The 18,559-nt window shown below is 33.7% G+C and overlaps 1 protein-coding gene across 3 annotated transcripts in view; it reads right to left on the reverse strand.

The window, feature by feature from the left end:
• The window catches only part of LOC115884134 (glucose dehydrogenase [FAD, quinone]-like), a 30,734-nt gene extending 16,946 nt beyond the window's left edge, over positions 1–13,788 (reverse strand). Inside the window, exons 1-2 of one of the 3 annotated variants that reach the window (XM_030902639.1) lie at positions 13,645–13,788; positions 3,273–3,388 (exon numbers count right to left, since the gene is read on the reverse strand). In XM_030902639.1, coding sequence (XP_030758499.1) covers positions 3,273–3,385 — 113 coding nt within the window. In that variant the 5' untranslated portion in view covers positions 3,386–3,388; positions 13,645–13,788. Of the gene's footprint in view, positions 1–3,272; positions 3,389–4,827; positions 4,956–13,644 lie in introns of those variants that run through there. The other 2 variants (XM_030902637.1, XM_030902636.1) reach the window with 2 other exon arrangements.
• Positions 13,789–18,559: the final 4,771 nt, after the last annotated feature.

Consider the following 18,559-nt stretch of genomic DNA (forward strand, 5'->3'; position numbering starts at 1 on the left):
TCCCTTTTCAAGAATTTTTGCATGAATCAAAGAGACTATTGTTCTTGTAGCAAGAACTTCTTTGCATATTCATTCTGGGTCAAGAGAGAAATACTTTGGACAGATTCTTCTATTCTCTAAAGTAATTTTTTAAAGCTTATGAAAAGATAGTTAATGCTTTGGGCAAAGAAACGTCGTTCTTGGCCCTATTGAAAAGCGTCAATCTTTTGGGTCAAAGTCATATTCATTTCGACTGAGAGATCCTTTTTTTCAGTGTAGCAAGGGCACTTAAGTTCAATTTCCTAACTCAGGCCTGTTCAATTTCCCCACTATTTTGTTTGGTAAATTTTAAACAATCGAAGTAGTTTTAATAGTAAGTATAAAAATGATCCAGATTGATTTGGGAGATATAAAACATTATCTAGATTAAAATAATAAATTCGTAGATATAGAAAATGGTATCTATATATTTATTTACTTTTTTAGTTACTTATGGAAGAAACATATACAAATCTTGAATGCTAATTTATCAAAAGAATAAAACATTCAACCAATGCGTACTACCAGTCATGACCTATGCATGCGAAACCTGGACACTTAAAACGGACGTTATAAGGAAACTGCTGGTCGCACAACACTCAATGGAAAAAAATATGCTGGGAATAACCCAAAAAGGCCGTAAAAGAATAGAGTGGCTACGACAAAAGACACAGGTAATAGATGTCATCCACAGAATCAAATCCCTCAAGTGGCAATAGGCAGGACACCTGGCAAGAAGGACGGACAACAGAGGGACCACAAAAAATACAGCATGGTACCCACGAGGAATTAAGAGACCTAGAAGAAGAATGCCAAACCTGAGATGGGACCATGATATTAGAAATTTAGCAGGGATAACTTGGGCCCGCATAGCCTACAATAGACAACAATGCTGAATAAGCTGAAGATGATGATAATGTATTTGTTTAACTACTAAGAATTCGTATACAAGGATATAACTAATAAAATAATCACGAAATTCCAGTTAATTCATTGAGGAATCAGTACTCAGCACTTCTTTTTTTAGTGTAGCCCATCGTCCATCTTTCGAATAGCTCTGAAAGATCAATTTTATCAGTCACATCTTTTTCGTTTTTTTAGCAGTATAGAATAATCTTATCGATCCACAATTAGCAATTATAAGCTAATTGTGGATCGTTGAGAAAATTTAACAAATAATATACTAAATTTTCTTTCATTTGTTGCAGTTGATCCTTCCAGCATCCACAGTCTGCCTTATTGAAAGACCTCAACTGGACTCTCATACGCCGCGGAGGCTCCAAGGGGAACGACAGTTTGTATTGAAACAACATTTTTTGAGCATATGCAGGTTAATTTAGAGCATTTTTTTAAAAATATAGAGAGTTCTACAGGGTGTCCACAAAAAAAGTTAAACATCAAAGTTGTGTTTTTTGTAATGGAACACCGTATATATTAACTGATTTTCGGATTCTAGGAGAACAATAAAGATGAGTTTCATTAGAGAAGTATATGTCTAAAATGTAATGTTTTTGACATATTTATCATTTTCTAAAAATGAAGAACAAATTGTAAATTTCAATAAAATCTACCTAAATTGGAATTGACCCGGTACAGCCTAGTATGTAGTTAAACTAACTATTGTATTTTAAATTAAGTTAAAACTTGACCCAAAAAGTTATACAGGTTGGAAAAAATTAATATTGAACATTGGTTACATTTAAAAGCAAGTTACTCTTTTATTTTAAATGGATCACCCAGTATATTAATCCGATATTCAATGTGAAATTCATGTCTCTTCAAAATACTATTAAGGTTGCCTACCCCTTAGACAAAGATTTTCCTAGATATTTTCATTTATGTGATTTTGCGTCAGTATATCTAGGCGGCCGCGGCCGTGAGATACCTTTTGTTAATTTCATAAAAATTAAAGGATGTAGAATAAAATATTGAACGGTAATAAAAAGGTACACGTTTAAAACATATTTTAATTGTTACAGAATTAAAAATAGAATTAAATGTATAATTATGTAACAAAAATTAGCTAGATGAAATGAAATACTCAAAATACTTCCTTTCCTGTTCACTGCATAAAATGATTCACTTTTCAAAAGATCTTTTCATGTTAAGCGGTATTATGTGGAGTTCTACTTCGAAAAGCAGCCACAGTAATTTCTCTCATGCTGTCGACAATATTTCGTCGGGTTTTGTAACACTCTTTTTAACATATCCTCATAAAAAAAAACTACTACATAAATCACGAGCATTTAAGCATTCTATTAATTGGCGAATGCACACTACATTCACCAACTAATGGAATCATGTCAATTCACTCTGATGTAGGATAAGTTTCCATTTTCGGCAAATTACTGAGATTATTTTTGTTTTAACTGACAGAAAATTATATCTAGTTATCAAAGTTGAACTAATCACAACTAATGGAATCATGTCAATTCACTCTGATGTAGGATAAGTTTCCATTTTCGGCAAATTACTGAGATTATTTTTGTTTTAACTGACAGAAAATGGTAACTAGTTATTAAAGTTGAACTAATTTGATAGCTGCATTAAAGTAACGTCAGACATACCACAGCCACCTAGATTTTATCAAATAAAAATCTACGGACACTAAATAAGCACTAAATCATAAAAATAAAAATATCTAGGAAAATGTTTGTCTAAGGGGTAGGTAACCTTAATATTATTTTGAAAAGACATGCGTTTTTCACTGAATATTGGAATAATATACTGGGTGTTCCATTTAAAATAAAAGAGTAACTTGCTTTTCAAGGTAATCAATGTTCAATATTAATTTTGTCTCAACCTGTATAACTTTTTGGGCCAAGTCTTAATTTGATTTAAAGTACAATAGTTAAGTAATTGATTATATTAGCTTTTAGTGAAATTTAAAATTTGTTTTTTATTTTTAGAAAATGTTAAATATGTCATAAACCTTATATTTTAGTAATATACTTCTCTAATGAAACTCAATTTATTTTTTACCTAGAATCCGAAAATCAATTAAAATATAGGGTGTTCCATTACAAAAAACCCAACTTTGATATGTACCTTTTTTTGGGGTCACTCCATAGAACTTCCTATTTTTAAAACAATGCTCTAAATTAACCTACATGTGCTTACAAAATTTCATTTCAATACAAACTGTCGTTCACCTTAGAGCCTCCGCGGCATATGAAAGGCGCCAACCCTGTATATTGAACTACATATATTACTAATTATTAAGAGACAATCTAAGTTTAAAAAATCAGTATTACCTGATAATCAAGTCGACTAAGGTCATAAATGCAACATATTGGCTTCCTGAACAGATGTCATCTATGGATGGACCTATCCAGGCTGATTCACAACCACAAGCCGAGAAGGACATCGTCTGTGTAAACAAATTAAATCACAAAAAGGCGAGTTTCAAAATTATAAAAAAATACTAATGCTGATCTTTATATACCTTTAATTAATACATAATTTATACATACATTAAGTGGAGAAAATGATAGCTTTTATCAATGATTTTAGTCTTATCTAAAATTTTGACACAAATATATTTATACCATAGTGTATACATGTTTTTATTTATTAAAAGAATATTTTTGAAACGAAAGAACTCTTGGAAATATTATCTATTTTTTATGGATATTTTTATGGATATGTGATCATTTGGACTGTATACTTGTATACCTAACTTTCTTTTTTTCTATATATATTTTGATACAAATTAGGCTTTAACAATAACTAATATAATAGAAAAATAAAAAAATAAGTATAGGGTGTGTCTTAAATAAATACGAATATTTTTTGGGGGTGATATATTTCTATGCCACGAACACGTGTCTATTAATTTTTTTGGCGAATTGGTTTTAATTTTGCACTTTTCGAAAAAAAATTAGAATTTCTTTAAATGACAATTTTTCACTATATTGTATTTTCAGTAAAAAATAGTTAAATAGTTTTTTAGTAGTTTTTTATACCAAGAACTACCATTGTTTTAAATAAAATGAAATATTATAAAAACTACTAGTTTTTAAGTATACCGGGTGCGTCTCAAAAGTGGCTCACTCCCATAACTTTTTTATTTTTTTTCAATAAAAATACGAGATTTTGTTGTTAGTATATGACATAAATTGGGATTAAATGACATATTTAATAGTTTTTCGTCATTTCCTCTTTGACCGGAAATTACTACAAATTTTGATTTTTAAATGACATCCTCGTATTTTTTTACTTTATTTGATAGAAAATGATACTCTGAATAGAATGACGTATCATATGTCAACTTTTGACATTTTCGCATATGATTTATTTGAAATTGTAACATGTGGTTCGAAACGACAATTTGACTCGAAATACCAAGTGTGCGGTACCAAATTATTCGTAAAAAAATGTTTTTTTCTAAATATGCTAATGAGCCACCCTTGTTGCATTCGAAAAAAATCGAGATATGATTAAAATTACGATTTGGGAATATTTTTACCCGCCAGGACAAGACACGAAAAACATTAGACGATCAAATCTATTTTTCCAAGGCGCTTTGATTAAAAATTAGTGTTTTTAACACACTCTGATAGAACATACCAAATTTCCCAAACCAAAAAAGTTATAGGGGTGAACCACTTTTGAGACGCACCCGGTATATAAAAAAGTTATAGAATTTTACGCAAAATCTAAAAATATAAAATATACTCGTGACATTTCTTTGAAGCACCCTGTATACTCAAATATAATTTTTAATTGTGTACCATTTTCTAACGTATAACATTCCCTAAAACTTTTCCGTTAAACGAGCTAATGAAATTTACTCTACTTTTGACTCACCCTGTACAAAAAGCAAACTAATCGAAAAAACTGAAAGTTACTAACCAGCCAGAGAAGGAAACCAGGAAAAACAAAGCGAAGCAATGAATGATTTTCGGCGGATCTACAAGTTTCTTAAATGAATTTTTGATTCGTAAATCCATAGGCGTACTAAAATTTAAAATTCAAGTAATTATTTTATAAAAAAAACAAAAGTTTTGTTTTGTCTGGCTACGAGACGCGTGGATCCATTTATATTAGAAAGTCAAACATATTTTTTTAATTTAAAATTTAAACTGTATTAATATTTGTGATATATTGTTATATTTGTGTTAAGTATTAAAGAGATTTATTGTTATAATTTGTTATACGTTTTTGTTTCGGCGTGATAACCGGATATCTCATTGTCATAAAAATGTAATTTCCTTAATGCTAGCAATTAAAACAATAAAAATGACTGGACTTGCAAAATAAAAGATGTCCTAAAATAGTCTTATCGGCTTATGTAATTATATTCTACAGTAGCGTAACTAGAAAATACAAAATAGGTATAAAGTTATTCCCAAAAATATTTGATTACTAATGTTATGCAAAATTAATATCTAAAACAATACCCTCGACCCAACGACTCTGTAAACAGAGATCCACTTTGGGCAATTATGCAAAAGTTCCCAACAAATTTCTTGTTTACAGTAGTGATGACGCTTTGGAACAGGATCTGTTATTTTCGAAACAGGTTTGTTTTGGAACTGGCTTGGAACAGGTTTATGTGCTATCCTATAGCAGTTCCAGTTCCAACTGTTCCAGCTGTTTCAAAACACTACAACTTAAATTAAATACTTAAAGAAATAAATTCTTGGAATTGTTTAAATTATGTTATCTACTATATTTGTGATACTAGATTCTTAATAGTGTATTTTTCAAAATTAGATAATTATATATTATATTGCATTTGGCAACATCGCCAGTACGTTTTTTTGATGGTAAGAAATTCTCTTCGCCTATTCTGTTTACATTAAAAAAAACTCGGCGTAAAAAATGTATACATACCGACAAAGGAACCGCTAGTTTTTATTATCTAGGAATGTAAGTTATTTTTATTTTATATATGTATTTTACTATTTTACATATATAAAATAGTAAATATTAGATATTCTTTTCTTTTTGCATTTTTAAATATTGATTTCCTATTTAAAATTTATAATAAAAATTGTACTTGAATATTAATTAAATATATCAAATATCGGCAACGCTGCGAAAACCGTCACCCTTGTTTTTTTTACATCTATGCACTCGCACTCAATCTCGATAATATAACGCCAAGCGACCGCGTCGGTAAAGCAATATACTACCTCGTTTCTCAACTGAAACTAGTTCTTTTTACTTAACTGTTCCAAGTTCCAAGTCCCTTTTTACTTAACCGTCCCAAGTTTGAAACTTGGAACAGTTTAGGGCTTGGAACAGTTAGGGACTTGGAACTGTTTGAGACTTGGAACAGTTTGCGACCTGGAACAGTTTAAGGCTTGGAACAGTTAGGAACTTGGAACTGTTTGAAACAGTTAAGTAAAAAGAACTGGTTTGAGCTGATAATCGAGGTCGTATATCGGTTTCGCTAGTCTAGCCAAGTCTAGGGGACGCGACCGTTCAGGTGTTATCTGTTATCGGGATACAGGGGCGTAAAAAACAAGTGTGGCTGTTGCCGTTATTTAAAATATTTAATTAAAATTCAACCAAATTCTTATTATAAATTTTCAATTTATAATAATTTTTTTAATATAAACAGAAACAGAATAGGTATGGAACATTTTTTATTATAAAAAAATGCTGGCGATGTTGCCAAATGTAATATAATTATCGCATTCTAATTTTTTTTTTAATACAGTGTAAGAACAGTCGGTTATTGTTTTGTATTATAAATATAGTAGATATTAAAAAAAATTAAACTCTTCCAGGAATTTACTTTTTAAGTATATAACAAAATTATATATCTATATTTATTCATTAGTGCTTATACAGGGTGGATCTTAAATAAGTGCACATATTTTTAGGGTTGTATATTTCGATTCTCATGAGTTTTTTTCGGGAAAACATGTTTTTGAAAAGTTTATATTTTACGAAAATTTGATAGTTTTTTTTTAATTTTTAGTTAAAAAACCTTATATCTTGGTAATATAGCAACATAGTAGATTAAATTTAGAGAAAACAGAAAAATCCCCAGTAGTTTTCATTATTTAAGCAAAAAATATTCTTTAATATAAATTTAAAAAGAAAAATAGCAACCGAATCAGAATGACGCAAGTACGGTATTAATTTTCGTTTTGGAACAGTTTGGAACTGGAACAGGTTTCTTGGAACAGGTATCTTTTGCAACTGGAACAGCTTGTACCTGTTATTAAAAAATCGCTGTTCCGGCCATGACTAGTTTATAGTGTGTAAAAGCCTCCATAACAACAAATCGGGAGTGTCATATCATGGATCACTGAACGATCCCTTCCAGACAAATACAGGAGTTAGACAGGAATGTGTCCTAGCTCCTCTCCTATTCAACATATTCATGGCAGCGCTCTCTATTATAGTGGACAGCAAACTGCAGAAAAGAGGAACGGGTGTTAGATACTGGTATGACGGCGGTCTGTTCAACATAAAAATATTCAGGGCAAAAACACGTATAAAATTTATCCCAGAACTTCAATACGCTGATGACTGCGCTCTAGTTGCAAAAACGTTACAGCAATTACAGGAAACGCTGAACACATATACCTGGGCATACGAGACTTTGGGCCTTAAGCTGAACATCGATAAAACTAAAATTATGTGCAATGTGCACTCCCCCGAAAAATCATAACAGTGCTATAAAAATCGGAGAAGAACTATTGGAATACGTAGTGGAATTCAATTACCTCGGCAATTTGATTTCGGAAAAGCCCAATATCGACTCTGAAATTCAGCACAGAATTAGCAGCGCCTCAAGAGAATTCTGGAAATTAAAAGACAGGGTTTTCTACAATCATGACTTGAGCAAAAAAACAAAACTTGCAGTGTACAGAGCAATAATAATCCCCACCATGTTATATAGAAGCGAAACCTGGGTGCCGTACCGCCGACACAGGAGCGCGTTAAACAAGTTGCAACAGAGACACCTTAGAAAACTGTTAAGTATCAAATGGTACCAACGTGTCAGTCCTTGAAAAAACAATCTGCGAAAGCGCTGAAGTCATGAAGAAAAAAACGTTGAAAACCGAAACAACCTTGGGGTTGCCAAGGAAAAATAACATATTCATTTTCCTGGCTCCGAAATCTTGAATTCTGCCTATTTCGGATACCCGTACTAATAAAATACGCTTCGTCCGACCAAATGATCCTCTTGTGGCACACATGTTCTCTGACACACATGTCGATATACAAGTTGCAAAACTCGACTCTACGCGCAGGATTCCCAGGGTAAAGATAATGCACAAGTTTATATTAATAAAGATTGAATTTTACAGTTGAGGGTTGGAACCTTTGGTGTTACACAGCAAAATAAAATGACACTAAATCACCACAATACACCAAAACACTTTTACTTTTACACTGGACGCGCGTTTCGCTAACCATGTTAGCATCATCAGCAGATGATTATAAACAATGATAACTACAGTTTATAATCATCTGCTGATGATGCTAACATGGTTAGCGAAACGCGCGTCCAGTGTAAAAATAAAAGTGTTTTGGTAACTGTAGTTTATAATCATCTGCTGATGATGCTAACATGGTTAGCAGTGTTTTGGTGTATTGTGGTGATTTAGTGTAATTTTATTTTGCAAAGATTGAATTTAAATTGTTTTAAATTTTTTTGCACTTTGGTTTTAGATACACCCACATCTTCCTCTATGCATCTACAAGATGTCTCTGGTCTGGCTTGAACTGATACCAAAACATTTACCTCAGATTCTTCATTTTCATTGTTATATGTTTTTAATCTGCATGGGTTTGTTAAAACATCCACATTGAATTAGGTTGCTCTGTATTTTCCGAAATATGCGTTTATCTGGCTGTCTTCTCTCGGAATATCTGGAATACGATAAATTACAACCACGTATGCAGGATGCAAGAAAACCGTCTACAGAAATTCTCTTCTTTACGGTGAGCTTGTAGAGGATAAGAGGAAACCGGGTGGAAAACTCAAGAGGTACAAAGATATTTTCCATGAAAACTTAAAGGGGATAAGTATGCAGCATCAGTGGGAGGAAGCAGCGCACAATAGAACGGAATGGAGAAGAATGGTAAAGTCAGTTAAGAGCGACAACCAAAAAGTAAAGAGGCAACAAAGTAGTGAGATTTTTGAATGCCCGGATTGCGGAAGAGAGATAACTTAACGTATCGGGCTTTTCAGTCAAAGAAAAGCTCATGAAAGAAAACGCCTTACGTAACCGTTTTCTGATGCGTGTCAAGTACTCGTCAGAGAGTAATGGCAGTAAGTATTTTTTAGTAAATAAAGGCTTAAAAATAGTTTGGTTATTTTGATTGAATATCCGTACTAGTTTGTATACCCTTCAGTTAGAGTTGCCAGATTGTTATAGTTAAATTCCGGGATAGTATGCTCGGATAAATAAAAAAAAATGTCAACGCTCCTACAAAATACACATCTTAGTTTAGTTTGGTTTGGAAATTTGGAAATAACTTAAAAGAAGGACATAATTGCAAATTATTAATTTATCTTATTTTTAACCTATAGTTTCCCATCTACCATTGCCCCAGGGTTGAGAAGATGCCTTAAAGCCACAATACCATCCTGGACAGTCTGGCCCAGTCCGACCCTGTTTACAGATGGGGATTGAGGTATTAATGCCGCATATATGTAATCTCTTTAAAGCTAGCCTAGCATGGTAAAAGGTTAAAGTCATATCTCTTCCTAAGTTAGGCAAGATATTGGACCTAACACCAAAGTCATATAGACCCATAAGCCTATCCCTTTTACTGAAAACTCAGATACGACTGTCTGTTTTAGATGAGTTAATAACTAGGCTTATATCAAAGTCGATAAAGGACATATTCATATACGTAGGGTATAGAGAGAGCAATGGCCGTTTTTTTAGATATCGATCATTCAATAATGCTACTAACAACCCACTAGTAAATGCAATAAGTAGAAGAGGTTGTAGTTTCCCGCAGTACTAAGGAAATTGATAAAGTTCGCCTTAGAGAACAAGGCAGTGACATTCACTCTGGGACAAACTACATCAAGGTAGTAGTGGGTGGAGGTTGTCCACATATTAGACTAGATCAGATTCCTAGAGGTGGCTCTCGGCCTGATCCACTGCGACCTTCTCAGATCTATTGTGGTCCTCTTCTGATTCTTAGGTTACATTTTCCAATCCTATCCTTTTCGCAAAGTTTAACAACTTGGATATTGAAGAAACGTACATTTGCCGAGGCTGTCGCACTGACATAAAATGTGTTCTGACGTTTCTTCTTCAGGTTGGCAGAACCTACACACAGTGGCGGACTAAGCCTGTCGGGGGCCTGGGGCGGCAAAGCTAAATGTGGCCCCCGGCCCTTTTAGATAATGATATACTTCTAATGCACATTTAGTAAAAATTGAATGACGTATATATAATGGATGACAAAATTCAAGTATTTATACAGGGTGTCGCAGGCTGAGCCTGCATTAGAAGTTACTAGAGAACTACAATATATAGATACGAGATTTTGTGCATATCATTGTTTTACAATGAGATCTATCGATTAAAAATATTTTCAATATGGTGGCACTTTCGGAAGTACAGGAAGGTGTCAGCTACTTTCTTATTTTAAATGGGTGACCCCGTTTTTTATTACATACTTAAATTCTCTGTAAAATTTTATGAATTTGGATATTAAACACTCTATACCTAACGTTAACCATTTTTGAGAAAAAAAAATATTTATAATTTTTGGAGGAAAAAAACTGCCTGTCAAAAATATGTATATAGCCTAAACGTCAAATTTGGTGATTGTCACAGTCACTGTGCCATAAAGAGAAAACATGTGGCTATCTATGTTAAAAATTAAATTGTCCGAATGTCATATAATAATGGCCGCAGCTGTCATGGAATTGAGTCATTAAAAATTTATCATAAATCATTTTTTTTCAAATGGATATCCACTTTTTTTATTTCACTCGTGAAAAGGCTTTCGTTACTTTATCATTTTTAAAATTTTTTACTTCTTGACTATACATGTTCCTGTACCTAAAATAAATCGTTTTTAAGTTATTTAAGATTTAGTATATTTTTCTTGATTTTAACCAGTAGCCGACAGTATAAATATTATCGATCATCATTTCCAAGCTAACTTTGCGCTGTTTTTTTTCGATCGTACGATATATTATTAAAATATCAACTATTAGATATCACTACAGAAGAAAATACCAGATATATTTATATAAATACACTTTCTAAACTTTTAAGCAGCAGTAGGCAGTAGTTATTAGTTATAATATAGGAAATTCAAATAATTAATTTTCTGACAGATGGAATTAAATTGTGTGACTGTTTGACACTTAATGTCAAAGGAAGCTAGATAAAATCAAAAAAAATATACGTTTTCAAACTAAATCTTAAATAACTTAAAAACGAGTTATTTTAGGTATAGGAATATGTCTAGTTAAAACGTAACGAATTGGAAAACCTTTTCACTAGTGAAATAAAAAAAGTGGGTTTCCATTTGAAAAAAAAATATTTATGATAATTTTTTAATCGCTCAATTCCATGATAGCTACCGCCATTATTATATGACATTTGAACAATGTAATTTTTGAAATAGATAGCCACATGTCTTTTCTTTATGTCACAGGGGCTGTGATATCACTAAATTTGACTTTTAGACTGTACAATTTTTTTTGACAAGTAATTATTTTCGTCCAAAAATGTTAAATATTTTTTTCTTAAAAATGCGTCCAGGGAAATACCGCGACAAAATATCTAGATCTAGATTTTGTAAGTCCTCCGAGATCCGAAGGGCCCCTTCGCTGTCTCAGGCCCGTGGCCCCCGTTATACTAAAGACTTCACTACTTCACTGCTCATCATCAGTAATGAAGCTAGAATACAAGTTATGCTCTGCATTGGTTGTAATTTAAAATGTTTATTCAGTAAAAATGTAAGTAATGAAACCATTGAAAAATAACTTAAAAGCTAAAATAAATAAATTCAGTCTCAATATATATAAAAAAATAATAATTATTCGATATTTTAAACAAAGAAAATTACCCCTTGATTTAACTTCCTAAATAGAAAATGCCATTGACAATTACTGGGGCATGATAATTGATAATTAAGTAAATATCTGCTTCAATTTATACTGTTTATAGTTGGAGTGTACGTAGGGTTTGCATACTCCACCTACAGACTGCTTTATAACTACTACTGAACACATATTGGCCTTGTTTGCCAGTTGAATAAAAAATTACTTATTAAGATTCGGAGGCCCCCTAAAAGACGGGGCCCGGGGCTGACCGCCCCTTCCGCCCCCCCCCTTGTCCGTCACTGCCTACACATAGCTTCGTCCATCAATCAGATTGTCTTTAGATGTGTATTCAGCTTACAATGCCCTGTTAGTAGACCCACTACAGCTTTGACTGACTTTCTGTCCTTGCTTATCATGTCTACCGTGAATTTTGGCGAATGTTCTACAATGAACTTTTTCGCCTGTCTCTGCCCTGGTGTGTTTCTCCACCATTCTAGAGATTTGTTGGCCACCCATCGTTCCGTGGCCATTTCGTGACTGCCTTTGTAACGCCGCTGAAGGGTTCTGGGCCTATGAATGGCATTGATGAGACTTGCTTGGCCTTTTCATCTGCCATTTCGTTTCCCTTGTGACCCCCGTGCCCTGGTACCCAGGCCAATGTAACAATGCTACGTTCACCTAAAGTATTTAGAGCACACACCCAGTCCCACACAAGTCTAATTGACATCCGCGATGCCGAGTGCCTTTAGCGCTGCTTGGCTATCTGTCAAGATCGCCACAGAACGATGTGTTTTTTATTGCCTTATTATTTCTTCTACGCAACAGTGGATTGCCGTTATTTCTGCCTGGAAAATTGTGACATCCATAGGCTTACATGGAAAGATCTGCCTTGTTTCGGTCGCACTATTCCAGCTCCTACGCCTTCCGACATTCTTGAGCCATCTGTATACCAGGTTGCCTCAGCTTGAATGGGTACACCTTAACACCAATCTTCCCTTCCTGGTATGATTATATTAAATTTGTTGCTGAAGCTATACCTTGTAGCTGTTGCATCAAACGGTAATCCCAATAGGTTGTCCACAAGGAGGGGTGTTGTCTCCTAGTCTCCTCTACTTTGGGCAACCTGAGTAAATGACCTCCTCAACAGTCTGTCCAAATAAGACTTTGATAGCCCAAGAAATGCAGACGATATTGTGATTGTAGTAAGTGGCAGGTTTGTCGAGATGGCATCAGGAAGAATAAGGCAAGGCCTAAATAAATTATACAAATGGTGCAAAAAAAAACAAAAATCAACTTTACCAAAAAGCCTAAAATCACAAAGAAACAAAAGTATCTTGGTGTATATTTTGATCAAAGGCTAATTTTTTTTCGAAAAATACAAAACTTCGAAAATCTTTCTTTTCGCGAAAAAACCTCAAATACCTGTTTCTGAGGTCGAAATATACCACCCTTAAAAATATTTGCACTAAGACTCATCATTTAAGACTCGCCCTGTATAAGAAAAGTAGCATATTTAAAATATACCCATTTTTTCTAGAATACATACCTTACCTTAATATGAAAATTAAACTGTTCAGATTTTTAAGATATAACAATTATAAATAATTATTTGTATATAAAATTTCCTTTACCTGCTTGATCTACAAAACTAAAATTTCTGGTTACATGTAATTGTATGCAAATATATATACTTGTTACCAAATTTGAATAAACTCATGATTGAATATCTTTATAGTTTACATATTATATTTCCAACTATAACCCCATTTTTACAACGTGTAATTTTCCAATATTAAATTATTATATATACAGTAATTATGAAGTATTTTAACAACATAATTTTTTTAAATTACTAAAAAGTTACAACCTATATCGTAAATAATAAATATACGTCATTATATACGTCGTACCCATCGTCGTACCTAGTTTATCAAGTAAGTTATCTTCACTCATTTTTACTATTTAATAGTTTTATTATTAAAATCTATGTATAGGGTGTTTTTTGTCATATTTTTTAGTGAATTAAATTTTTAACTAGAATAAGAATAGCCCCCCATACACCAGAAGATTTGGCCTGGGGATTTAGTCCGCGGACTTGGCCTGTCGTTGGTACGTGACGGTACATGACTTAAAAACCTCGTGTTTGTGTGGCAGACCAGGTCTGTGACAGGCAGAGCAGATAAATGTTTATCGGAATAAAAACTGTGGCTTAGAAAAAAAGAGCGTTACAACTGACAAGTCCGCTGACTATATCTTTCGTTCTTTTTTTTAAAGCAATTCTATTTTGACAGATCAAGTCTGGGGATTTGGCCTGTGACAGGCTTGGTTCACCACACAAATGCAAAGTTTTAACCCAGAGCGAAAAACCCAGAAGTTCTTTTTGAAGAAATTAATATTGATACACCACAAAGGTATACAGGGTGTCCCAGGTTGAGCGTGCATTAGAAGTTTCTAGAGAACTATAATATCTAGATCGGAGATTTTTTGCACAGTACTGTTTCACAACGATTAAAAATATTTTCAATATGGCGGCACTTCGGGAAATACCGGAAGTTGACAGCAACTTTCTTATTTTAAATGGGTACCTCCATTTTTTATTGCATACTTAAATTCTCTGCAAAATTTTATGAATTTTGATATCAAACACTCTATACCTAACATTAAACGTTTTTGAGAAACCTAATCTAACCTAACCAAAAGTTCGTTAACTTTTTTTTTCACTAGTGAAAAGGCTTTTCAATTTGTTGCTTTTTGACTACACATGTTCCTATACTTAAAATAAATCGTTTTTAAGTTATTTAAGATTTAGTTTCAAAGCGTATTTTTTTCTTGATTTTATCTAGCTTCCATTGACATTAAGTGTCAAACCATCAGACAATTTATTTCCTTCTGTCAAAAAACTAATTATTTGAATTTCGTATATTATAAATACTCCTGGTAAAACTTTATAAAGCGCTTTTAGGTTTGCAAAATTGCTGGCTAGTTTTAAAACCAGCGAAGTGTCCATTTTAGCAGTAACATATTACATTATTAGAACAAATCTAATTAAGTATAACAACACGCGTGGAATTGCCACGTAGCATGTTCGACATATACCGATTGAGAGCTTTGCGTAAAACATAAGATATGTTTAAGCCTTGACCGCAAAAAGGAATAAGAAATTCACACAACCAGTCATCTGTCGAATTGTTTTTGTGCAATTTTGTGTAAAAATACGTTTCATAAAATTTATTTCTCTCTTCACTTCTTCTGTGAACAGAGAGCACTTTGGGCAATTATGAAAAAGTTCGGAGTACCCATCAAATTTCTCACAGTGTGTAAAAGCCTCCATAACAACAACAAATCAAGAGTGTCATATTATGGATCACTGAACGATCCCTTCCTAACAAACACAGGCGTTAGACAGGGTTGTGTCTTAGCGCCTCTCCTATTCAATATATTCATGGCAGCGCTCTCCATTATAGTGGACAGCAAACTGCAGGAGAGAGGTTTGGGCATTAGATACAGATACGATGGCGGTCTGTTCAACATAAAAAGACTCAGGACAAGAACACGTACAAAATTCATCACAGAACTTCAATACGCTGATGACTGTGCTCTAGTTGCAAATACGTTACAGCAATTGCAAGAAATGTTGAACACATATACATGGGCACACGAGGCCTTGGGACTGACGCTGAACATCGATAAAACTAAAATCATGTGCACTCCCCCGGAAGATCACAACAATGCTATAAAAATCGGAGATGAGCTGTTAGAATATGTAGCGGAATTCAATTACCTCGGCAGTTTGATTTCGGAAAAGGCCAATATCGACTCTGAAATTCAGCACAGGATTAGCAGCGCCTCAAGAGCATTCTGGAATTTAAAAGACAGGGTTTTCTACAATCATGACTTGAGCACAAAAACGAAACTTGCGGTGTACCGAGCGATAATAATTCCCACCATGTTATATGGAAGCGAAACCTGGGTGCCGTACCGCCGACACATGAACGCATTAAACAAGTTGCAACAAAGACATGTTAGACAACTCTTAAGAATAAAATGGTTCCATCATATCTCAAACGTATCGGTCCTTGAAAAAGCTAACTGCGAGAGTATTGAAGTCATGATTACAAAGGTCCGTTTGAGATGGGCTGGTCACGTATGCAGAATGCGCACATCATGCAGAAAACCGCATACCAAAATCGCTGCTTTACAGTGAGCTTGTAGACGGTAAGAGGAGGCCGGGTGGACAACTCAAAAGGTTCAAGGATATTTTCCACGAAAACTTAAAGGGAATTAACAAGCAGAATGTGTGGGAAGAGGCAGCTCACAATAGAACGGAATGGAGAAGAATTGTAATTTCAGTTAAGAGCGACAACCAAAAAGTAAGAGGCAACAAAGCAATGAGATTTTTGAATGTCTGGAGTGCGGTAGACAGATAACATCACGTATCGGGCTTTTCAGTCACAGAAAAGCTCATGAAAGAAAACGCCTTGCGTGACCATCTTCTGATGCGTGTCAAATACTCGTCAGCGAGTAATGGCGGTATGGTATTTCTCTCTTCAAATATCCCTCCACAAGCTTGATTTTCCCTAGATCTAGGGAAAATTCCTCAGACCTGGCAATCATGCCCCAATTATTTATTATCAAATTTATTCCAGTTAGCTAATATACACTCTGCATAGAGGCTTCCAAAAATATACTAAATTATATCTTTTAAATTGACCAATTCTTGAGTTGTTAAAGTCTCATTCTCACTATGAGCTGATGCGTCCATGCACGCATACTATGCGTCGCATAGTATGATGCAGTTCGTTATGACTCGATGCGGTTCGTCGCGTCGATTTGTAAATTCGCCCATTTTGTTGATATTCTGTTGATGGTTATCTCATAAACCGACATTCAGCCGAACAACCTATCGCGTTGTCGCATCAAATCGACGCATTAACGAACCGCATCAGCACATCTCTTAATAGACCTTAAAAAACTAAGGCAGTAAATAACTCAAAATTATTTACTTGAATTTGTATCATATTACAATGTGTATAAATAAATAATAAATATTATCTTTTAGTGTGCACTTAAAGTACCATTGTTTATATCTAATATTAAAACAGAAATATGGTAATAACAAGATAACAAGTGACTCGTGCGACAAATTATGTTATTTGTATATTTTTAAGTTTTATTTGCAAGAAATATTGTTACAACATATAAAATTAATGAGTTTTATATATTATGTTATTTTCATTCTAGCTGAGACTTTTTACTATTATATAGAGGGTGGACGGAGTTGTTAACTACGGCAGCATATTCTACAGCTAAAAATTAGTAAAAAAATTCGTATAAATACCGTCTCTAAAGCGCGTCTCAAAAATTCCCGCAATATTTATAAATAAGTAAATGCCTTTATTGTCAAAAAAATTTACAATTTGTAGACAAAGGTAAACTAAACAAACAAACAAACAAAAGAGAATACAAAACATTATACAAATAACATTGTCAGTGTTATTATTTAAAATAAACATTTATAAATGTTTACAATGTCAAAGAATAAAAGAATAAAAATAATATTCAAAAATATTTAGTTAGTTTATAGTAAATATCAATGACCTCTAAATAAATTTATTTGAAATGAACAAAATACACAGCTTTAGTGTATATTAATAAATATTTTCTTGCCTTTAGCTGTGTATTTTATCTAATTTCGAAAAATCGAAAGTAGAGAAAACAAAATAAAAAGTAAAAAGAAAATTGTTTTGCTTGTCGTAAAGGGGAGAACCAAGCTCCACTCCCACAACCGGTTTCTGGGTCTACCCTTCATCAGGTGGGCTGTCCAGGGGCTGGTTCTCACCGATACGGCAAGCAAAACTTTTTCAATATCAACAGACGATGTCGTAAAGTGTCGGTGAGATATTAGTGCATCTCCCGTCTCTCGTCAGAAGATGGTAAAGAGCGTGCCCGCTCAAATATATATGAAATGAACAAAATTCTTACAGCTTTCCACATTGATGAAGGGTAGGCCCAGAAACTGGTTGTGGGAGTGGGGCTTGGTTCCCCATTTACGACAAGCAAAACAATTTTCTTTTCATATTTTATTTTTTTTCTCTACTTTCGATTTTTCGAAATTAGAAAAAATACACAGCTAAAGGCAAGAAAATATTATTTATTAATAAATTTATTTCGATGTCATTGGTAAATATAGCAATAATGATAAGGGGCAAGGTAGACAATAGGTTTTTCAAATATCTTGGTTTTAATCGTAAAGGTGCGTATTCATTATCCGAACGAACGAACGAACGAACGAATGAAAGTGCGGTATATTTAGACGGGGACCGAACGCATGCGGCCGTTCGTTCGTTCGTTCGCTCGACCATCCATTTCGAGTCGGTACATCAAAGGCGTTCGCCAACAAATGCCTCCGGTCTTCTCGTGCGGTCCCCGTCCATACCACTAGCGAACATTCGTTCGTTCGTTCGTGCGGATAATGAATACGCACCTTAATAGGTTTCGTACCATTTAAAAAAAAGGATAACGCGTCGCAGAATAACACTTCATAGG

This window comes from Sitophilus oryzae, unplaced genomic scaffold, assembly GCF_002938485.1.
Source record: "Sitophilus oryzae breed Bouriz unplaced genomic scaffold, Soryzae_2.0 scaffold_2017_pilon_pilon, whole genome shotgun sequence".
Lineage (NCBI taxonomy): Eukaryota > Metazoa > Arthropoda > Insecta > Coleoptera > Curculionidae > Sitophilus > Sitophilus oryzae.